This window comes from Tetrahymena thermophila (genome assembly GCF_000189635.1).
Source record: "Tetrahymena thermophila SB210 genomic scaffold scf_8254373, whole genome shotgun sequence".
Taxonomy (NCBI): Eukaryota; Ciliophora; class Oligohymenophorea; order Hymenostomatida; family Tetrahymenidae; genus Tetrahymena; species Tetrahymena thermophila.
In genome coordinates, this window is record NW_002476157.1 from 510,753 (window position 1) to 534,610 (window position 23,858).

At 21.5% G+C, this 23,858-nt stretch overlaps 7 protein-coding genes across 7 annotated transcripts; 1 reads left to right on the forward strand and 6 right to left on the reverse strand. All coding sequences in view use genetic code 6, as the record gives it.

The window, feature by feature from the left end:
- Window positions 1-317: 317 nt before the first annotated feature.
- TTHERM_00241840 (PHD-finger protein) lies at window positions 318-2,733 on the forward strand (the record flags this gene model as incomplete). Its single annotated transcript, XM_001024908.4, has 11 exons — window positions 318-541; window positions 589-725; window positions 800-867; window positions 930-1,019; window positions 1,071-1,286; window positions 1,455-1,528; window positions 1,597-1,753; window positions 1,812-2,063; window positions 2,178-2,411; window positions 2,469-2,550; window positions 2,618-2,733. 11 exons carry the CDS (start codon window positions 318-320, stop codon window positions 2,731-2,733), a joined length of 1,650 nt encoding a protein of 549 aa, XP_001024908.4.
- A 457-nt stretch (window positions 2,734-3,190) lies between these two features.
- Window positions 3,191-5,099, reverse strand: TTHERM_00241850 (hypothetical protein; the record flags this gene model as incomplete). The annotated part of the gene is made up of 3 exons (XM_001024909.2): window positions 4,884-5,099; window positions 4,348-4,794; window positions 3,191-4,201 (listed from the first exon to the last, which is right to left on the reverse strand). Exons 1-3 carry the CDS (start codon window positions 5,034-5,036, stop codon window positions 3,191-3,193), a joined length of 1,611 nt encoding a protein of 536 aa, XP_001024909.2. The 5' UTR covers window positions 5,037-5,099.
- A 1,002-nt stretch (window positions 5,100-6,101) lies between these two features.
- On the reverse strand, window positions 6,102-7,755 carry TTHERM_000241859 (GDA1/CD39 nucleoside phosphatase family protein; the record flags this gene model as incomplete). The annotated part of the gene is made up of 4 exons (XM_012800228.1): window positions 6,102-6,590; window positions 6,642-6,772; window positions 6,828-6,915; window positions 6,967-7,755. The coding sequence occupies 4 exons, from the start codon at window positions 7,753-7,755 to the stop codon at window positions 6,102-6,104; spliced, it is 1,497 nt and encodes a 498-aa protein (XP_012655682.1).
- Window positions 7,756-8,853: 1,098 nt separating this feature from the next.
- TTHERM_00241860 (GDA1/CD39 nucleoside phosphatase family protein) lies at window positions 8,854-10,478 on the reverse strand (the record flags this gene model as incomplete). The annotated part of the gene is made up of 4 exons (XM_001024910.2): window positions 8,854-9,312; window positions 9,368-9,498; window positions 9,565-9,652; window positions 9,705-10,478. The coding sequence occupies 4 exons, from the start codon at window positions 10,476-10,478 to the stop codon at window positions 8,854-8,856; spliced, it is 1,452 nt and encodes a 483-aa protein (XP_001024910.2).
- A 1,046-nt stretch (window positions 10,479-11,524) lies between these two features.
- On the reverse strand, window positions 11,525-13,171 carry TTHERM_00241870 (GDA1/CD39 nucleoside phosphatase family protein; the record flags this gene model as incomplete). The annotated part of the gene is made up of 4 exons (XM_001024911.2): window positions 11,525-12,010; window positions 12,062-12,192; window positions 12,251-12,338; window positions 12,380-13,171. 4 exons carry the CDS (start codon window positions 13,169-13,171, stop codon window positions 11,525-11,527), a joined length of 1,497 nt encoding a protein of 498 aa, XP_001024911.2.
- Window positions 13,172-16,364: 3,193 nt separating this feature from the next.
- On the reverse strand, window positions 16,365-18,003 carry TTHERM_00241880 (GDA1/CD39 nucleoside phosphatase family protein; the record flags this gene model as incomplete). The annotated part of the gene is made up of 4 exons (XM_001024912.2): window positions 16,365-16,844; window positions 16,897-17,027; window positions 17,084-17,174; window positions 17,221-18,003. 4 exons carry the CDS (start codon window positions 18,001-18,003, stop codon window positions 16,365-16,367), a joined length of 1,485 nt encoding a protein of 494 aa, XP_001024912.2.
- A 3,185-nt stretch (window positions 18,004-21,188) lies between these two features.
- TTHERM_00241890 (GDA1/CD39 nucleoside phosphatase family protein) lies at window positions 21,189-22,836 on the reverse strand (the record flags this gene model as incomplete). Its single annotated transcript, XM_001024913.2, has 4 exons — window positions 21,189-21,668; window positions 21,724-21,854; window positions 21,916-22,003; window positions 22,051-22,836. The coding sequence occupies 4 exons, from the start codon at window positions 22,834-22,836 to the stop codon at window positions 21,189-21,191; spliced, it is 1,485 nt and encodes a 494-aa protein (XP_001024913.2).
- Window positions 22,837-23,858: the final 1,022 nt, after the last annotated feature.

Here is a 23,858-nt window from a genome sequence, read left to right on the forward strand (position 1 = left end):
AGTATATATAAAACTGTCAAACTTTGTATAATAAATTATTAAATTTTAAATTTTTTTGGATATATTATTCTTATAGTAGAATATGTTATTTTTTTATGATTGATATTCTTTTTTCATTAAATCATTTTTTGATAATTGGTAACATTTTTTATTTTCAAACATAATTTATAACATGATTTTTAATTTTTAAAATAAAGATTTTCCTTATAATAATTTGTCTATTTATTGAATTAAATATTGATTGTCAAAAATATAATTTTTGTATCAATTTTAAATTTTAATTATAAAATCATTTAACTATTTTAATTATATTATTTATGTAGAAACTCTTAAAATATATCTGCTTATTTATTGTAAACTATTAACTTTCATCTTTTATTACTAATAATTTTCTACATTTTCTGTCGCTATATAAAAATTTATTAAATAAAAAGCAAAGCGAGCGCAGGTTAAGAAATTTAAATAATAAATTCTTAATTTAATTAGATCAAATAAACATATATTTATTATTTTTAGTTAGTTTTCTTTTAGAAAGAAAGAAGTAAAAAAGCTTGTTTTAAATTAGTTTATCAAATTAATAAAAAATAGATTTTTTACGCACGTTGATTAAATGTTGAATAAATTTGTTCTGGATAAACAAACAGATAGAAATTTCAGTCCGTTTGATAAATACATTTTTGAGTAATTGCATTTAAATTCTAATAAAATTAATCCCTTTCACACAGGTAATTTGAGAAATAATATCATTTTAAGATATAAAGAGGTGACTTTTGGTAATAAATTCTATTTTTTTAACAAGATTGCAAATTTACAAAGAGAAGAGTATGCTATTGCAACTATCATAATAGCTCTTTAATAGAGCAAAGAGTAAGAATGAAATTTATTACTAAATAAATATTTAAAAAATGTATTTTACTATCTATTAATAGTCATAAGAGTTAAACGAAGCAGTAAATAGATATTTAAAGGTTGACTATAGTGGAGCTACAAAGCAAGATTTAAAGAGGTCACTCATAAATGTATTATTATTTCTATAGATGCAATAAATATAACTAGATTTATAATATTAGAGATAGCTCGCTTAAGAAAAAGTTAAAAGGTTATAGGATTTAGAAGATTTATTTTACATGGCACCAAAATATGAAAAGTACGTTGAAGCTTAAAAAGAAGAGGAAAATGCAATCTTAAGAGAATAAATCATTTAGGAATAAAAGAACATGATCATTAATGGGCAGTGCTACTATTGTCAAACTACTCATTCAAATAAATTTTATGAGATAAGTCCTGTAATATTTTTTAGATCCTTTAATGAAATAAATATTTAGTTTGGCGGAACAAAATGCTTGATAAAAATAGATAGAATTTAATAATGAATGTTTTAATTAGAATTTTAATTTATAAAATGATTAAATAACAATTTGAAATGCATATCTTTTTAATTAAAATACTGATAGAATCCTGCTGAGACTGTCGTTATCTGTGAAGAATGCGCAATTTCTAATCATCCTGAAGTAGTTACTTACAATAAGTAATTTATATCAAATATATTTATTAAACTGTCTCACTCTTCTCAATATTTTTTTATTATAATTTTAGCAAGCCTGCTTAAAAGCCTGAAAATCTTATCGAAAAGAAAAAAAAGAGGCAAGAAGCTCAAGCTAAAAGATTACAAACTCTTCAAGCAAAGAAATTACTCAAAATGGGTACCTTGGATTAAAATTCTAATAAGCAAAATAAATAAGGAAATGAAAAAGTAATTAATTAATTTTCCATATTTAGCAAATCAGTATATAAATTAAATATATTTTTAGAGCACAACAAAGCTTGACAAAGAAGATGACGAAGATGAAAGTGACATTTCAGAAACTTAAAAAGAATGCAATTGGGAAAAATGCAAAAAGAAAAATAAAAGTGATCCTGAAGACATTCTTGTTTGCAAAAATTGCAACAAGAGCTTTCATGCTGAGTGCTGCGATCCTCCTCTTGAAAAGGGAATAGTTTCAAAGTACGATTGGTTTTGTACAGAATGCAAGCTATGTATTGCTTGTAACAAAAACACTAAAGTAAATGAAAATAAATTTAATATTCACTTATTTATTTAATTTTGTTAAGATTGATTCAAATTATTTTAATCACATTAAGCAAGCAAATTTAAATTTCCCCAAAAAATATTTTAGGAAAATGAATTGCTTATGTGCGACTGTTGTGATAGACCATTCCACATGAGCTGTTTGGAACCAGCAAGAACTGATATTCCAGAAGGTAGATGGTTTTGTAAAGATTGTGAAAAATGTCCATGCTGTGGAGTTCTCTTATTCTAAAATTATTCAAGAGAACTGCTTAAGTAGTATTCAAAATAATAAGTGGATAATAAAATAATATGTAAAGATTGTTGGGTATACTACCAATAAGTAATTCTTTAAATAAAATTTTCAAAAAATTATCTTTATTTACCCAAATATAAATAGAAAAAATACTGTCCTATTTGCTTCAAAATAATAGAAGAAAATGCGGAAGGCTAGTTTGTGTATTGTGATAAATGTGAATTATGTAAATTTAAAATAGATTTTTAATAATAATAGTTTTTAAAATGCCATTTTTCAATAATTTAAAATAGGGCTACATTACGAGTGTGAAAAGAAGCTTAGCAACAGATCCTTTAGAGAAATTAACAGATCAAAATAGTTTTGTTGTAGTAAATGTAAGGTTATTGAAGACAGTAAGTAAAAATGAACTAAAATTTAAGAATGTAAAATTAAAATAAATATATCGCACTTAATTAATAATAACAAACAATTATTGCGTATATATAAATATATATTAGTCAATCATAATTAATTAACCACTAAAAAGCTAACTTTCTTACTTTCTTTAAGTTTTTATTATTTATTTGTTGATTTTACTCTGTTATTACTATTGCTCAATTAATTTTATTTTTTTAAGCAATTTTCTTTCAATGATTCTCTAAATTTATTAATTTTATTAAGAAAGAAAGTTTGCAATTTTATTTGCTTTTTTTATTAGCTGATTTTATTAAATTATAAAATTTATATTTTTAATTAAATTTATTTTTATTGCGTGGACAATATTAATCTATCAGGAAGAATTTATTTATTTATTCATTCATTTATTAAATTATCTAAACACACTATTTTCTAAAATATTTATCAGTAAAAACTCACTCTAATTGTCAATTTTAGTTCTCATTATTTACTGACAGATAGAGACTAGAATGAGCTTCTTTTGAATGATCTTCGAGTCTACTTTTATTACTACTATATAGTAAATTTGTATTGTCTTTAAAAAGTGATTTTTCAGGAGTTTTTAAGCACTCAATCCTATCATTTATTTTTTATGGAAAATTATCACTTTCATTCAGTTATTTGCACTACTGTCTTTAGGATTGCTATATTAAAGATTTGTTTAGTATAGTATCTTAAAGTATAAGTGTGAGTTGTTTTTCCCTAAGCAATTGTGTTTCTAGATCTTTAATCTTTTCATTTTACTTCGTTTCTGCCTATTACAAAAGCTAAACTTCATTTGCATAATTCTTCATTTCTTCTTATAAACTAAGTATCATGGTTTACACTTCGATTCCTTTTTGTTAAATCATTTTTTCATAGTTCTTTAGTTTATTTTGTAGTTAGTTTATCTCATTTTTTAAAGACTCATTTTCTTGTGTTAATGTGCATGTAGTACTGCGATATTCCTCTAGCTACTCATTTAGCTCTTCTTATTCCTCATTTTAGCTTTTTAATTTAGATATCTTATCTTTGAACTCATCACATTTTTCCTTCAATTGATCTATCTTTTGTCTCAACTCTGTAATTGTTTGGTTTTAAGATTTATTCTCGTTTTCTAAGTCTGTCTTTTCTTAAGTAATTTTTTCTATTTCTTCCATCAATTTTTATTCAATTTAAAATGAATCTTATTTATATTTAATTTAATTTTCATTATCTTGCCTAAGGTTAGCAATTTGCTCGTTCTAAAATTTCAATTCTTCCTTCAGTTTGAGAATTTAACTCTCTTTTTCTCTTACAGTAAGCTCAACCTCTGAAATTTAGATTTCTTTTTAAAGAAGAAGAGAATCTTTATCTGAAACCATGCTAGCATACTCAAGAATTTTCTCCTGCAATTTATTGACCTCTTACACCTTAGAATTAATGTAAGCTCTCTTTTCAGCATCAAATTACTCAGCAGCCTATTTTATATTAAAATAATTTCACATAAAAAGCGTATTTTATTAAGAATTTTTTAGAGAAATAAGTAAGATAAATAAAGTAATATTAAAAAGCTATTATTTATCGTTTTTAGCAAGCAAAAGATAGAAAATAAAATTATAATTACCTCTTAAATTCCACTTTGAGCTTTGAACAAAAAATCTTGCAGCATTTCTTCTTAAATTTTTTAAATATTCCTAGGATGTATAGACTCTTCATATTTAGATTTCCATAAATCTCTCTCTTTTATCAAGTTGCTTAATTACTAATTAAGTTCTACCCAGTTAGATTGCTATATCTCTTATGCAGATTATGTTTTTTACACAGCCTATGGTGACCCATCTTTTACCTAGAATAAATCATTTTCAGAGTGCATCTATAAATTACTTAAGCTGGTGATTTCAAACTTTAGCATGCTGTTTTCCTTTTAGTCATCCATTTTTACTCCAATTAAATGCTCTTGCTATTATTCTATATTCTAACCAGCTAAAATCTACTATTCTATCTTCTGAAATATTTCTATTTCTTTTTATTCGTCTTATTATATATCCCATATACTTCCTCTTTAAATTCCCTATTAAAAAAAATGGCAAATTAATAATAAACTTTTTAAAATAATGATTTATCTAGCTTGGACTGCTATCAAATCAATAATTTATTTACATGAGTTTGCTTTTGCCTTTTCTAAGTTAAATCATCAAATCTACTCTTCCAATATTTAACTTCTCTTTCAAGATTTCTCAGGTAATGCTCGTCTGTGGGGCGAGACTGTTTTAAAATTGACTTTAAAGGTTAGTCTTGTTTTGATTTTTGCATATTAGCTTATTTGATAGCTTTTAATTATTTTTGATAGGTTGATACTACTATTGCTTTTATTTATATTTATTTTGAAATAATTTGTTATAAATTAGAATGTGATAGTATTATTTGTTTTTATTGATTAAAACAAATTTAATTTTCCAGCATACTTTACTTAGCTTGAAGTTTCTGTTCACCAATTAAATAGATATTTATTTTTTTAATAGCCAGGATTTATCATAAATTTTATTTAACACTTTCAAAAGATTGAAGTCCAGTGCTGGCTGAAATGATATTTATAGAAATAATGCATCTAATTACTAAAATAAGTACTATTACTAGTTTTTTATTTTTCTAATATACATATTAAAAATAAATATAAATTTTGAAAATTCTTTTATATATTTGTGATTTACTGAATTAGAATAATTAAGTTTCATAAAATAAAAATATTACATACTATTATTAGAATAATTTAATAACTTCAAAATATTCTTTGAATATAATAATTTTTTTTTTAATCGATTCTATTTAAGCCAATAAAAAATGCACGAAAAAATAAATCTATAATTAATTGCTTTAAAGTATATCAGTAAAATCATTAATTTTGTAAATAAAACCACAAAACATTAAATTTAACAAATTTTAAAATAACAAAATTAATAATATCTTATTTATGTATCATTTTTTTTTCTATTTTATTTTTAACTTAATATTTTTTATTTCATTATTTTTCTATTTGAATATATTAATATATTTAAAATCTGTTCTAGACAATAAATTACTTTAAAATAAAGTATCAAAATCAAAAAAATATAATATACTATGAATTTTCATTAATTATGATAAAATTATATTAATGGATTTGATATATTTTTTAGAAAATTGATGGTAAGCTATCTATTAAAAAATAACTTTTTCAACCCATAAAAAAACAATAGATACATAAAATAATTTTTAAATATTATCAATAATTAATTTTATGTTTAGATTTGGTGAGATAAAAATTAGTTTTTATTAATTAATGAATGAAATGTCTTTAAAGAAGTAAAAAACATATATTGAAATACATTTATTATTTAATCAAATTAATAAATTAAATACTAAAAAGCTAAGTATTATATAAAATGAATTAATCATATAAGAATGATTAAATTTGGAGATATAATTTGTATTTTAGATATTAAATATATCATTTAATAGAACTTAATTAGTACATTAATTTGTATCAAGGTAATCACATTAGATCTTACTGATATCATATAGTAAAGATCCTAGAGGCCAATCTAAACTAAAAAACTTTTAATAATAAACAGATGTCATTTTACTATTTAAGAGCCCTAAACCATCTATTAAAAATGTACTGATCCACATCATTTCTATACAATTAGTAAATGACCCACTATTTTATTAGAATTCTTTCCTTGTAAGAGTAAAAGAACAAAATTATTTCACTTATTTTCTAAAGTCTTTTAATGAGAATGTATCACCTTATAATTTAAGTTTTTGATACAGTTTTTCTTTAGCAAAATAAATGGAGCTAAGCCCTACAACTTCTTGTTAGTCAGAGAGCTTTTTTGATATAAAATATAATTAATTTTTTTTTATACAACTTTTCTATACCTGCTTCATTTTGGAGAAAGAGCTACAGTCTTATAATTTACCAAATCTTGGGTACTTACAATTATCTATTCTCATAAAATTTAGCAGAACGTTGGTACAATTATCAAAATCGTAATTGCCATCTACTTAGACTATTTTTACAAATTTTATATTTATTTAATGAAAGAAAAAAATATTTTTATATACCAGGAAACCCATGCTAATTGATTAATGCTTGAGTGAAACCATCAGTTTTTTAGAAGCAACTTTCATAGTTTTCTTATACTAATATTGACTTTTAATATATAAAAAATTGTAGATTTAAATATTCAAAAAAAAAAAATACCTTTATAACTTAATCAATTCCATATCCCAAAAATATATTAGAATAAATCTGTATTCTTGTTTTTTAAGGTAGATCTAAAAATCTATTATAGTCTTAGAAACTAGAAGAAGCAATTTATGAATACGCACTACCTATTTCAATGACTGCTAGAGTGTTTGAAATACTGAATGACTCTATAGCTTAAGACCTTATTTTTTAAAAAGCATAGTTCACCGAAAGCCATAAAAATTAAATTTCATCTTCTCTTGAAACAATTCCAACCCAAGAATCCTCTAAGAAATAGAAGTTTTTTTATTTTCTAAATATATTTCTGACAAGATTCAAAACCTTTTCTTATTATTGCTATTCCAATAATCTTAGACTTGAAGAAGCTTTGAAAAATAAGAAAGGCTTAACATTATTATTGAAGCCGTAAAATTACTTCATTTAACTTATTATGTTAAATGCGATTCTGAAATAATCACCAAAATCTTTTTCGTTTTCAGGAATAGAAGTAAGAGGAATATTTTAGTTATCAATTTATATCCTTTCAGGAAATATTATTTATCCTCCTGAATTAATAGGAATAAGAGGTTAAATATCAGGTATCGAAGAGAATCTTCTGCATTATGATTAATACAATCTAATTCTAGTACTAGATGATCTTGAATCTAAAAAAGCATAAAGGCATGTCTCTTATTAATGAAAAGAATCTCCCAAAATTCTTTATGTTTGATTAAAAGTTTTATTTGTGCAAATAAAAATTTTAATATTTAAGCAAAGCAATATTAAATGAATTAAAGCTTTCATATTTACCTAGATTTCAATTGTTTCTTAATTTATATTAATTATAAATTCCTAGATGTCCTTTTTTATCCATAATTAAGCCATTAAATAGATCTATAAATATTCAAAAGTTTCTATATCTAAATATTTAAAAAAGATCAAGTTCTATTAAATTTATAGACTTTTTATATTTTATGAAATTGACAAATTTTATTTATTTTAAATTTAAATGTAAATAAAGTGTAAAAAACTGAAAATTGAATTATTTTAAAAAAATAAATATTTAATATTTTATATCAATAAAATTTAATAAAAATATTCTAATCTATTTATAGTTTGAGTTACAATTTATAAATATTCTTAATTTTTAGAGTAAAGTTGTAACATTTGGTTATAGTAATAAAATAAATATACTTTTAACATAAATTTGCATGAAATGTTTTGTTTGATAAACCAGTGAAATAGAATAGAACCATTTTATATTTCTTCTTCACATTCAAAGTAATATTTTGTTGATTTATTATATATGATAGTTTTTGGAATTAAAATTTAAAAACTGATATGTTTTATTCATTACTAGAATCAAATTAAATTATTTTGAAATTAATAATTACAGTAAATCCTTATTAATTAAAACCTCAAAACCCCAATCCATCCACTCCATTTTTGCAAAACCATAATAAAATTTACAAATTTCGACCCTTAATATATTTGGTCCTTAATTAATAAAGATTTACAGTAATTTATAAAATATATTTTAAATAAGACTTAATTATTAAAACAATAAATTTTTTATAAAATTATTAAATGTATTGTTAATCCGATTTTCTATCTATCAATCTATCTATATATCAATGAATCTATTATTTGAATTTCATTTATATTTCTTTTTAAGTACATTAATGTATGAATTTTTAAAAAGCTCTCCCATGAAAAATAAGAATTTAAACGTTTTTATTGAGAATATGGCATAAATTCTGAAATGCAACATTTAATTTGATATATAATTTATTTCGTTTAATTGGTTTTTGATAAATCTTGAACACTATTAAAAATTTTTCAGACTTAAAAAATATGAAATATACAAGACAAAAATTTTATTATTATAATTTATTATTTTTTTCAAATAAGTAAATTAATTAAAAATAATATTATTATTGAGAATAATGAGTTGATTATTATAGAGTGATTATATGTATTTGTTTGGCCTACTTAAATGATATTGCATTAGTTTACATCAAGGTAATCGCATTACATAGTATTGATATCGAAAATTAAAGACCCCAAAGACCAATCTACACTAAATGAATTGTATTATTAAATAGAAGTTACTGAGTTATTTAAAAGTCCTAAACCATCTATCAAAAATGTACTAACCCACATCATTTATATGCAATTAGTAAACGACCTTTAATCAGCTTGATAATCTGCATTTGTAAGTGTCATAGAGCAAAACTATTGAACTAGTTGTCTAAAATCTTTCAATGTGAATGTATCATTGATTGATTAAAACTTTTAAGATAAAGATAGCTTTGAAAAATATATAGAACTTGCTCCAATAATTTATTTTTGACCAGTAAGCTATTTTTTATAAAACTAATTAAGACTATTTTATACAAATATGCTTTTGATTTACTTGCTAAATTTGCGAAAAGCTGCTACAATTCTATACTGAACCATCCTATTTATATTAACAACCTGTAATTCCCATGAAATTTAACATGGTATTTGTGCATTGTACGAAATCGTAGTTACCATTTACATCAACTTTATTTTTTAAATAATTTTTAGTTTATAAATATAAACAAACAAAATGATTATTTATTAATTTACCTTAAACATTATTTTAATTATTAAGTTTTACAGTGAAACCATCAGTTTTTTAGAAGCAGCTAGCATAATTAGCCATACCTAATATTGACTTTTAAAGATTTTAACATTAAATAAAATTTTTAATTATTTACTGCAATCACTTAGTCATTTCCATATCCCAAAATTGTATGAGAATATATTTAAACTCTAGTTTTTTCAGGTAAATCTAAGAGCTTGTTGTTAGTTGATGAGCTATGAAATGCAATTTAAGCAGAAGCACCACCAATATCGATAACCGCAGCAGTGTTTTGAATGTCGAATTACTAAATGCTTTGGTGCTTAATATTCTAGTATGCATAATTAACTGAAAGCCATAAGAACAAACCTTCTTCTTCTCCAGTGATAACTCTGGCCCAAGAATCATCCAAGAAATAAAAGCTACTTTATTTTCTAAAAACTACTCTTACAAGATTCAAAATTGATTCTTATTAATCTTATGTGAGCAATCTAAGACCAGCAGTAGCTCTTAAAAACAAGAATGGCTAGATATCAAATTTATAGAACTGTTTCATATCACTAATGATTTGAAAGGCTACGTTGAAATAATTTGTGAAGTCAGCTTCTTATAAATTAACAGCAGTTAGAGCAACATTTTTGCCACTTATTTATATCTTATCAGCGAATAAAGCTTTTCCATCTTATCCTAAAGGAGTAAGAGCTTTAAGTTGAGGAATTTAAGAAGTTTATCTGCATACAGATGAATAAAGTCTGATTTTCGTGCTTGATGACCCAGCATCTAACAAGACGTATAAGCATGTGTCTTATCCTTGGGATAGTTCTCTTAAAATTCTTTGATTTTTTTCAAAAGATTAGCTTTTACAAGCAAAGATTTGAATATTGAGAAATACTATGATCAAAAATATTAAATTGTTCATTTTATCGATTTTTTATTTTTTATTTAAATATATTTTATTATAAATTTATAGATTAAAGTTTTTTATTTATAAGCAGTAACATTTAACAGATTTTTAATCATACATGGATTGCAATTAATAATTTTAATTATTATTAAAGTTATTTTAAGAAAAAAATAATGTAATTAAAATCTCTCCATTAAGTAAGGTTTAGCTATTTCAATAATCAATTATTTAGTTCATGAAGAGTTTTAAGTAACATTTTGTGTTTTTTAAAAACAAAAATTTGCAAAGCAAAATAATTTATGGAAAATAATGTATTAAATATTGAGAGTCTTTAAGCATAAGTAAAATATTATTCAATTGCAATTTACAAATGTATTTTTCATTTAAAGTGTTTTTTAAAATTTTCTAAATTAATTATTTTGTAAGGTTAAAAAAAAATAACTATAAACTAATTTTATGATCAGTAAATTCTGAAACTTTTAATTATTTTTATTATTTCTAATTTTAGTATTAATTACATTTTGTTAAGTGGTTTTAAAGACTTTAGTGAATAAATAATTAAAATAAATATTATTTTATTAACTAAAAAATCATTTAAAAGATGGTAAAAAAATGGAAATCAAGTATTCATCAAATACTTATTACTCAGATTATAAATATATTAAATTCTTTTTAAACAAAAACTAAAATCTATTCATTAATAAATTAAATCTTAAATGTTAAATAAATAAATTAAAATAGCGCTTTTATGATAAATGATTAATTATTAATAGTTCATGACATGTTTATTTCATTAATTATATCTTAAAAGTGATTCAAAATATGCGCTAAATAAAGTCTTGATTAATAGAAAAATTTTCTAAAATAAAAAATTGATTTTATTGAGGTTATAATCTCATAAATAAATAAATAAATAAATAAATAAATAAATAAATAGCTAAAATTTTGAAAAAAATATTATTAATGAAAATAATTTTTATTCTGTTAAAAATTTATAAGAAATGAAATACAATATATAAAAAAAAAATTAAATACATTAAATACATTAAATGATTTATATTTCAAACAAAGAGATTAGCTATCACTAAAATAAATAGTGAGAAGAATGAATTAATAATCAAAGAGCTGCTAAAAGCATTATTATCTTCAATTTCTTTATTGCTAATATCGTTAATTGTAATTCTATCAATACATTAATTCATATCTAAATAGTCGCATTGCAAAGTATTGATATCATAAATCAATGATCCTAAAGACCAATCTATATTATATGTGTTATATTTCTTGATAGCTGTTACTTCATTGTTTAAAAGACCTAAGCCATCGATCAAGAATGTGCTAACCCACATCATTTATAAGCAACTAGTAAATTTTCTATTGTCAGCTAAAATTTCCTCATTTTTTAAAGGAGTAGAACAGTATTACTTAATTTATTCTCTAAATTCTTTTAATTTAAAGGAATCACCTTATAAATTAAGCATTTGGTATACGTTTTATTTAGCATAGAAAACAGAACTTGTTGCAATAATTTATTTTTGATTCGTTAGCTTTTTTTAAATGTAAAATTAATATTTTAAAGGAAAAATTTTTTTATTTACTTTTTGCATTTTTGAAAATTGACTACAATCGATTACTGAGTTATCATTTTAATATGAACAATTAGTGATTTCCATTATGTTTAACAGTGCATTTGTGCATTTTACAAAATCATAATTACCAGTTACTTCAACTTTATTTTTTAAATCAATACTTAGAAATAAAATAAAAAATATTAAATAGTTATTTACCTTCTACATCATGCTTATTTTTAACTTTTCCAGAAAAACCGTTAGTCGTTTAGAAGCAACTTGCTGAATCAGTACTTTCTAACAAAGACTTTAAAAAAATTAATAAACTAAAATGTAAAAAAAAATTACTTCAAGGATTGCATCATTTCCATATCCCAAATCTGTATTTGAGTATATCTAAACTCTAGTTTTTTCAGGTAAATCAATGAGTTTATTATTTTAAGTACTATGAAAGGCAGTTTAAGCAGAAACACCACCAACATCAATAACTGCAGCAGTTTTCTGAATATCAAATTACTAATTATTTTAGTGCTTGATATTTTAGTAGGCATAATTAACAGAAATCCATAAGAATAAACCTTCTTCTTCTCCAGTGATCACTTTAGCCCAAGAGTCATCTAAGAAATAGAAGCTATCTTATTTTCTAAAAACTGTTCTTACAAGATTCAAAATTTTTTCTTACTACTGTTATGGGAGTTTTCTAACACCAGCAGTAGCTCTCAAAAATAAGAAAGGCTTGATATCGAATTTATAAAATTGCTTCATGTTTTTGATGATTTCAAAAGCTACATTAAAGTAATTAGTGAAGGCAGTTTCATTTAATTCGACTTTAGTAAGGGCATTCTTTTTATTATCGCCCACTTATATTATATCAGGGTATAGATCCTTTCCTTTATTATTTTTTGGGGTAAGAGCCTCAAGTTAGGGAATTTAAGAAGATCTTCTACATACAGACTTATAGAGTCTAATTTTAGTACTCGATGATCCAGCATCTAGCAAGACATATAAGCAAGTGTCTTGGGTTTCAGCAAGTTCTCTTAGAATTCTTTAATTTCTATCAAAAGTTTCATTTTTGCAAACAAACATTTGAATACTTAGGCAGAGTAAGATAAGTATAGTTGAACTTTTCATTTTCATCATATGAGTTTTTTATATTTTTTTATGAATTAATTAAATTATACATTTTATTGGTAATCTCTGCTTCACACTTAAGCTACATAATAGATCTTTAATTCTACAGTAATTAAATAATTAATAACTCAACAGTTTAAAAAAGATATTTTTTTTAAAATTAGATAAATTTAATTAAAGTTCGTATTAAATTTGTAATATTTGTCTATTTTAAAATAAATTAGATAACCAAAATAAATATTTTTTATCATAAATGTTAAAATAAATAAGAATTGTTGAATATAATCTGTAAGAAAAAAAAATAAACATCTCGATGCAGCCAAAGTCATATTAAATATTCTTAAAATAAAGAAAATTGCATAAGATAGGTTTAATATATTTACCTTACTAAAAACAGGATGCATAAAAAAATTTCAAATAAATTGGTAATACTAAATTTAATTTAAGGAATAAATGTAAAATCGTTCTATTTTTATTAACAATCTTCGAACGGCAAATACGTTTGTATTAAATTCAATTGATTACTTTATTTATTACCTTACGTATAGCTTGCTGATTAGGTTTTTCTTGATTGAAATCAATAGATTTATAATTTGAAAACTTTTAATTTTTTGTGAATCTACTAAATTTTTAATGCGATTAATTATTAAAAAGAAATGAAATAATATATTTTAACTTATTTGATATTTAATTTTTTAAATTTAAGTAATATTTTATGAGTTTTAAATTTTTGAATAATGAATAGTTAGATTTGATATCTATTAAAAATAGCAGAATAAAAATCTTTTTTAATTAATAGTTTTTAAAATACATAACTGATAAATATATCATGGTTATATAACAAATATTACTATTTTGAATTCATAAATTAAATAAAGAAATTTCATAAATTAATTACATTCAAACTCTTTAATTTCAATCTTAAATATAAAATAACTTTATGTTTAGCTTTAAAGATAGCAAGGTCATTTAAAGTAAAATTGATTTTAAAAATATAGACAAAGAATAGTTTTTTAAAGATACAAATAATATTATGTAACTTTACAAATATAATTAATTATTTTAAAGTTAACAAAAAATAATTATACCTTTAAATATCTTTTAGTTAACTTAACTAAAAAGCAAATAATTTATCTATTCTTTAATCATCCTGTATTAATTAAATCTGACGTTGAACAATTTAAAAAAATAAATACTATAAATAATCATAATAGCATTGGCACTTTGATTTTAAAAATTATTTGAAAATAGAAGTTTCAAGATTTTTTTAAATAAAAGTTAAAGTAGGTCAATCATTTAAAAAATTTATGCTTGGTACTGTATTCTCTGTAAGCTTTAGATTTTCAACTAATGATTTTGTTTCATTGAAAATTACTAAAACTAAGCTTTGTGATTAAAATTAGATTTAAAGAAAAATATTTACTCATCAAGTAAAAGTGTGATGATGAAAATAATTTAAGTTAAAAATTAAGCAATTTAATATTGATATAAATTAAATTACTATAATCAAATAAAAATAAAATGTCTATTTTTAAAGAAGGTACTATATATATTAATAATACATTTGTTATAGTGTCTTTGTATTATTTTATTTAAATTTTACTCACTAAAGTAAAAATTTAAATAAAAACATAAAATATTTTCATTTATTTCATATATTTTATTTATATAACATTAAATTATATTTAATATTAAAATAATTTAAGACTACAGGAATAAACAATCTATAAAGATAATTGAAATTAATTTACTTCTCAATTTTATAGTAAAAACAAACTAGACTAAACAAATTAATTTTATGTAAAATTTTACTAGTAAAAATTTATAATTCACCTATCTAACTAATTTTTATATTTAGCTTAAATTTTTAAATTCAAAAGGGCTAAATGGCTAAGACTATTAGACTAAATACAGCCTTTTTATTACTTTTTTAGAATCTTAAAGTGTCTTATTTGAAAAAAAATTCTAATTTAATAAAAGCTATTAGTAATTAGAATAATTTAAGACAGGTAAATTGAAGTATTTTTAATGATATTTTTATTTTTTCTTTTATTGTTTAGTTAAAAATTATTTTCTTTAATTGCTTATTTTTAATCATTTATTTACTTTTATTTTTAAACTATAATTATTTTGAGAGTCGTATGTAATAAAAAAATCTAACCTTAATAAATAATTATTTTATTTACATCAAAAGTTTAAGTCAGTTTTAAAAAATAAAAACTCAATTAAATAAATCTATTATATTTAAACTAATTCAACTTTTTTAAAAGAAATATTAAAGATTAATCTACATTTTTAATTGCTTTAATTTATTATCAAATAAGCTTAGATAAAAAAAAGTTCAATAAATATTATTTATTTATCTAATTTTATTTTTAATTTTCCTTAAAATGTTTATTTTTCTTATTTTGAAAAAGCAAATATGAAAAGAATTTATAAAATAAAAATAATTCTATTTTCAGTATTACTTCTAAACTTCTTTATATAATAATATTTTAATTAATAAAATAAGTTGTTTTTAATTTTAGTGTTTTGATTTAACAGGATGTTCATATTGTTAGATGTGGAAATCGTATTGTTGATGTCTATAAAAATAATAAAATTTAAACTTTATCTATCTACTCAAAAAGTTTTGTTAATTATATTTATAAATGAATTTCTCTATTTAATGAATATATAGTAAAATAAGTTTAAGTAAATATATAAATTAATTAGATGTACTACAAATTAATAGAAGCAAAAGCTCCATATCAAAGTTTCATTGAGAAAAAACTAGAAATTAAAAATTAAAAATTAAATTTCAGATTATTTTATATATATAGATAATTTTAAATAATACAAATATAAAAGTATCAGTAAAAGTTTAATGTAGTTTTCATTATTTTTAAAAAATAGTTTGTATGCTAATAAGATAATGATTAATTAGTGTTTTAATTGAAATATTCTATCTAGTGTGAGTAACCCCAATAAATTATAAAAACTAATCAGTTTCCTAACTAAAAATCTTAAAAAAGCTAACACAAAATTTTAAAACTAGTTATTATAATTTAATTTAAAAAAAAAATATATATATATATATAATTTCAAACTGTTAATTTTAATAATTAAAAATATTATGAAAATAATGTTTATTATATTAAAAAGATATTAGAGTTGAATTACTATAAAAAAAAATATTTAAATACATTAAATAATAGATATTTCAAATCAAGAGATTAGCTATCACTAAAATTAATAGTGAGAAATTAATAATCAATGAGTTATTAAAAACATTATTTGTTTGTCCATCTTTGTTAATATTACTAGCATCAGTTATTGTAATTTGATCAATACATTAATTCATATCAAGATAGTCACATTGCAAAGTATTGATATCATAAATCAAAGATCCAAGAGACCAATCTATATTATAGTTGTTATATTTTGAGATAGCTGTCACTTCATCGTTTAAAAGACCTAATCCATCAATTAAGAATGTGCTAACCCACATCATTTATAAGCAAGTAGTAAATTATTTCTTTTAATATGACTGCTAAGTTAGACCTTCAGAACAGAAATCTTTAACTTATTCTCTAAATTCTTTTAATTTGAAGGTATCACCTTACTTACCAAGTTTTTTGAATAAATCACTTTTGGCGTAAAAAATAGAACTTGCTCCAATAATTTATTTTTGGCCAGTTAGCTTTTTAATAACATAAAATTAATATTTAAAAGGAAAAAATATTTTAATTTACTTTTTGTTATATTGAAGATTTGCTACAGTTAAATTCTGAGTTAAATTCTGTGTATGAGCAGTCAGTAATTTTCATTATGCTCAACAAAGCATTTGTGCATTTTACAAAATCATAATTACCAGTTACATCAACTTTATTTTTTGAAATAAAAACTTAGAAATATAAAAAATATAAAACAATTATTTACCTTCTAATTTTGTATTCTTGTTAAAAACTTTTCCAATGAAACCATCAGTCTTTTAGAAGCAACTTGCGGTTTAAGTACTTTCTAATATAGACTTTAAAAAAAATTAATAAACAAAAATGTAAAATAAAAAAAATTACTGCTATGATTCTATCATTTCCATATCCTAAAGTTGTGTTAGAATAAATCTAAATTCTAGTTTTTTCAGGTAAATCAATGAGTTTATTGTTTAAAGTATTATAAAAGGCAGTTTAAGCAGAAGCACCACCAATATCAATAACTGCGACAGTTTTCTGAATATCAAATTACTAATTATTTGAGTGCTTAATATGTTAGTAGGCATAGTTAACAGAAAGCCATAAGAATAAACCCTCTTCTTCTCCAGTGATAACTTTGACCCAAGAATCATCTAAGAAATAGAAGCTATCTTATTTTCTAAAAACTGTTCTTACGAGATTCAAAATTTGTTCTTACTATTGTTATGGGACTTGTCTAAGACCTGCAGTGGCTCTCAAAAATAAGAAAGGCTTGACATCGAATTTATAGAATTATTTCATGTCGCTGATGATTTTAAAAGCTATATTGAAATGATCAGTGAAGGCAGTTTCATTTAAATCAACTTCAGTGAGTGCTACAGCATCTTTATTGACAATTATTTTATCAGGGAATACATCTTTGTTATCTTTGTCCTTGGGGATAGGAAGAGCTTCAAGTTAGGGAATTTAAGAAGATCTTCTGCATACAGATTTATAGAGTCTAATTTTAGTACTTGATGATCCAGCATCTAATAACACATATAAGCAAGTTTCTTAAGTTTCAGCGAGTTCTCTAAGAATTCTTTAATTTCTATCAAATGTTTCGTTTTTGCAAACAAACATCTAAATACTTAGGCAGAGTAAGATAAGTATAGCTAAACTTTTCATTTTTATAATCTGAGTTTTTTTTTATTTTATGAATTTATTAAATTATAAACTTTATTGGTAATCTGCTTCACACTTAAGCTGCTTTAATAGTACTATATATAGCTTTATATTAATTATTTACTAACTCAATAGTTAGAAAAAGATATTTTTTTAAAAATAAGATGAATCTAATTAAAGTCGATATTAATTTTTGTAATACCTATCAATGTCTATCTTAAATAAATTAGAAAACTAATATTTTATTAACTACAAAGATATAGTGGTCTCAGTTGATCCTGCTACAACCAGCTAATCATTTTATTCAAGCCTATTTTCCCTATTAGATTTTGATTTATCTCTTAATTTTTAATATTTAATCATCTTGTAACAGAATCAACCATTACCCCTATATAAATAAATATTATTTTATAAATAAACTCTGAAAGAAAAAAAACAATAAACATCTTTATTCAGCCAAAGTTTTATTAAATGCTCTGAAGATAAAGAAAATGCATCAAGAATCATTATTTTGTTACATAATTAATACAAGAAAGAAATCATAAAAATTTATATTACTAAATTTAATCATTCATGGCTAATTAAGGAATAAATCTAAATCGTTCTATAATATTTAAAATTTTGGTACAGTAAATAAGATTTGTAATAAATTTAATTAATTACTCTTATTTACAATCAGAGGTATAGTTTTCTGATTAGTTTCTTCCTAATTTAATTTTTTATGATTTGATGCCTATTCTAGGTAAAAAGAAATAGTATCATATGATTTTATTATTTAAATTTGAGTTAGATTTTATCAGTTTTAATTTTATTAATAGTAAGTAAATAGTTATATTTGATATCTATTAATAGTAGTATACTTTTTTAATTAGTAGTTTATAAAGTACGTAGCTAATAAAATATATCTTAATTACATTTCAAATGTTTCTATATTTATTTCTATATCAATTTCAAAAATACAACTAGAAATCTCATAAAATAAGTTTAAACTCTTTAAGATAGCTAGGCCATCTAAAGTAAAATTTATTCTACTAAAATTGGCCAATAAATATGTTTATATGTATACAAATAAAATAGAGTAATTTTCATATTTAGATATTTTAAAGTTAAGAAAAAAAAAATAACTTTAAACATTTTTTAATTATCTTATTTTATTTGCTTTTTAGTTAAGCAAATAATTTTAGTGTTCTTTATTTTATAGAGAAAATTAAAAGAAATAAACACTGTAAATATTCAAAAAACATTTTCTCCTTGATTTAAAATTATTTTAAAATAGAATATTAAAAAAAATTTTCACTTTAGAAAAGTCATTTTTCAATGATTGTTATTATACTAGAAGCTATAAGGTATTTTTTTAAAATATGAATAAATGAAACTATCTATTTCATAGTTACTGACTCTTACAGGTTATACTAATTAATTAAATATTTATTAAATTTATTTAAAAACAGAGATACTAACAAAATTTAATTTAAATAAAATATTGCATATCTTATAGTTTTATTAACTACAAAGATATGAAGAAATATATGTTCACTTTAAGCTTTAGAATATTTTTATCATAAAATATTTTAAAAACCTAAATTTATGATTAAAGTTAAATTTAAGTAAAATTTGTTGCTAATCAAATAAGTGGGTGATGAGCATATTGTATATTAAAATTAAGCAATTTAATCATGATATACTATTTATAAATTAAAATTCAAATGTCTATTTTTCAAATAGGTACTATATTTAGTCTTAATCTATTTGTTAGTCCTTTTTTCTGATTAGACTTATTTAAATTATAAGTAATATAGTAAAAAAATGTAAAAATAAAAAGAAATAAATTTATTTCTAAATTTAAATTTAGTTTTATTACAATAATATTAAGTTAAATTTAGTATTAAAATAATTATAAGATTATATCAAAGAATAACAATTGATATGAATAATAGAAATTAATTTACTTCTCAATTTTATTGTAAAACAAATACACTAAGTATATTAATATTAATAATAAATATAAAATTTTATTAGATAGAAATTTAAAATTCAACTATCTAGCTTTTATCAGATATAGTTTTTCAAAATACAAAAGGGTTAATTTATTGAGTCTACTAGACTCAATTCATTTTTTATATTACTATCTTAGAATCTTAATGTGTCTTATTTAAAAATACTAAATATAAAGAGATTATCTCAACATAAAGCAAATTAAAAGACAAAAAAATAATTATTTTTTTTTTCCTTTATTGTTTAGTTAAAAGCTATTTTATACATAGTAATCTATAAATACATATTTTTTATATCATTTACTTTTTTTTTATTAACTTGAAAATTATTTTTGAGATTCATAATCAATTAAAAATCGTATCTTGATAAATTACTATTTTATTTTTTTCAAAGATTTTAGTAAATATTTAAAAATAAAAAGCTAAATTAAATCTTTATATTTAAACGAATTCATCTTTATTATAAGAAATAAAGATTTACCTGTTTTTTAATTTCTTAAATTTATTATTAAATAAACTGAGTTTGAACAAAAAATTCTAATTCTTAAATTAAATTTTCCTTGAAATATTTTTTTTAATTGAAAATAAATATGAAAATAAAATTATTAAATAAAATTTTTTCTATTTACTGTTAAAATATTTTTCTTTATTTTTAATTAAGGGGAGATGATTCACACCCAAAAGTAAAAATACGTCTAAATGAACTCAGTTTTACTTTAATTCCTTTTATTTGATATATATATAAATTTTTAAATGCCCTCTAAAAATAAAATAAATTGATTTATGTTAGAAGTAAAAATTAAATATTTAAAATTGATTAGATCTACTTATTAATTGAAGACCAAAGTTAGTATTAAAAACTAAATTAGAGAAACAATTCAAAATAAAAAATCTCTAAATAAAATTCAGCTTTTTTTATAAATTTAAATATGAATTTATGCAACAGAATATAAAAGAGTCACTTTTATGATTTAGAATTATAATTTTCATAATCATCTTCATCTTCTTTTTAAAATTTACACTCTAATAAAATATAATAATTAATTAGTGTTTTAATTGATATTATTATTATTATTTTTTCAAAATTGCAAAGATTAAACATTATAAAAAGGTATTAAAAGATATTTTTTTAACGGAAATTAAAAATATTTGCATTACAAAAACAAGAATTTATTCTGATACATATTAGTTAATTCAAATAAATAATTTAATAATTAATAGAGCAATTATTGAGAAATATGAATTAATTATTAAAGAACTACTAAAAGTGTTATTTTATTAATCCTTATTGACATCAGTTATTTCTATTTTATTACTGCATTAATTCATATCAAGGTAATCACATTACAATGCATTAATGTCATAAATCAAAGACCCGATAGACCAATCTATATTATAGGAATTATATTACTAAAGTGTAGTCACTTAGTCATTTAAAAGTCCTAAACCATCTATCAAAAATGTACTAACCCACATCATTTATATACAACTAGTAAATGTCCTATCGTTAGCCTTAAATTAATCCTATGTTAGAGTTAATTAACAATACTATTTAGCTAATTCTCTAAAGTCTTTTAATATGAAAGTATCACCTTCTTTGTTAAGCTTTTTATACAATTCTTATTTAGCATAAAAAACAGAGCTAGCTCCAATTATTTATTTTTGACCAGTAAGCTTTATTTTTTAATGAAAACATTAAATTTTTTTAACATAAAAATTGTAAATTTACTTTTTTTAATTAAGAAGAAGCACTGCAATCTACTACTGAGTCATCATTTTTGTATTGACAGTCAGTAATTTTCAATAAAGTTAACATAGCATTTGTGCATTTTACAAAATCATAGTCACCACTTACTACGACTTTATTTTAATAAATTAATTATTATAAATATGAAAAAATATTAATTAGTTATTTATTTACCATCATTTTTATTCTAATCTTTGAGTGTATGAGTAAATCCATCAGTTTTTTAGAAGCAGCTTGCGAAATCTGGGGTTCCTAATACAGACTTTTTAAAAAATTAGTAATCAATATTAAAATTTTAAATAAAATTACTGCAATTATTTGATCGTTTCCATATCCCAAAATTGTGTTAGAATAAATTTAAACTCTAGTTTTTTCAGGTAAATCAATGAGTTTATTGTTAGAATTGCTGTAAAATGCAGTTTAAGCAGAAGCACCGCCAATATCAATAACAGCAATAGTTTTAGATACATCAAATTACTAAATATTTTGGTGTTTAATTTTCTAGTAGGCATAGTTAACTGAAAGCCATAAGAATAAACCTTCTTCTTCTCCAGTGATAATTTTGACCCAAGAATCGTCTAAGAAATAGAAACTATCTTATTTTCTAAAAACTGTTCTTACAAGATTCAAAATTTGTTCTTATTATTGTTATGGGAGTAACCTAAGGCCAGCAGTAGCTCTCAAGAACAAGAAAGGCTTAATATCGAATTTATAGTATTATTTCATGTCACTAATTATTTTAAAAGCTACATCGAAATAGTTAGTGAAGTCTGTTTCAGTTAATACCACATCAGTAAGGGCATTCTTTTTATTATCACCTACTTTTATTTTATCAGCAAATAGATCCTTTCCATCCTTATCTTTGGGGATAGTAAGAGCTTCAAGTTAGGGAATTTAAGAAGATCTTCTGCATACTGATTTATAGAGTCTAATTTTGGTGCTCGATGAACCGGCATCTAGCAAGACATATAAGCAAGTGTCTTGGGTTTCAGCAAGTTCCCTAAGAATTCTTTAATTTCTATCAAATGCTTCGTTTTTACAAACAAACATCTAAATGCTTAGACAGAGTAAGATAAATATTGTTAAATTTTTCATTTTTAAATCTAGACTTTTTTTACTTTATTATTATTTTTTTTAATTAATTATATTTAATCGTAAACTCCTATTCGTACTTAAGCTAGTTCAGTAAATCTATAATTTTATATTATTAAATTTAATTAAATAAATATAAGATAGATTTATTAATTTGAAAAGACTATTTTTAAAACAAATAATTTATAAATAACTGGTTTTAGTATAATTCTAGTAAATTAATTAAGTTCAAATTTTATATTTTTGATATTAATTTTGAAGGTATAAATAAATAGCACAGTAAGAGTTTAATTATCATATTTCCTTATTTTTAATCAAAAAAATTGTAGGTGGGTTAGGTTTACTTTTTTTAGATGACAATGGCCAAACAATCATGCAAATTTTATGTAGGGTATTCAAATATAAAAGAATTTACATTATATAATTTTATAAAATTTAAAATCACTTATAATTTTAAATAATTAACATAAAAATTGATTGATATCAATGAACTGTATGTAAGAGAAGACCTTTCAATATTTGAGTAGAACTATTATTTAGATTCATACTACTAACATATTAAAAATTTAATTTTAGTTTTTTTCCCAATCGATTGTAAATACATTTAAGTTTAATTTTTTCTAGAAATTTTAAAACTTTTAAATTAATTGATTCCTTTGAATTATTATAAGCATATTATAAATACTTATAATAAATAGTAAGTGTAAAAGAATTGTATCTTTTAATTTTAAAATATTCATATTCATATGCATATAAATAGATAGATGGTGTTTTCAATCAAAAAGTAAGCCCATTTTTTGAATGAGTAAAATAAATTAAAAAATATGATATTAACTTGGTTCTAATTTAATTTTAAATTGGTAATATATCATCCAAAACATAACGATTAAAACTGATTAGTTTTCTTTGATTAAATGATAAGTATAGTGATAATTAATCAGTATCTGGTACATAAGCTCTATTTTTGGAAATTAAAGCCATATTTTAGTATAAATCTAGTTAAAACTAGCTGGTTAATAATTAAA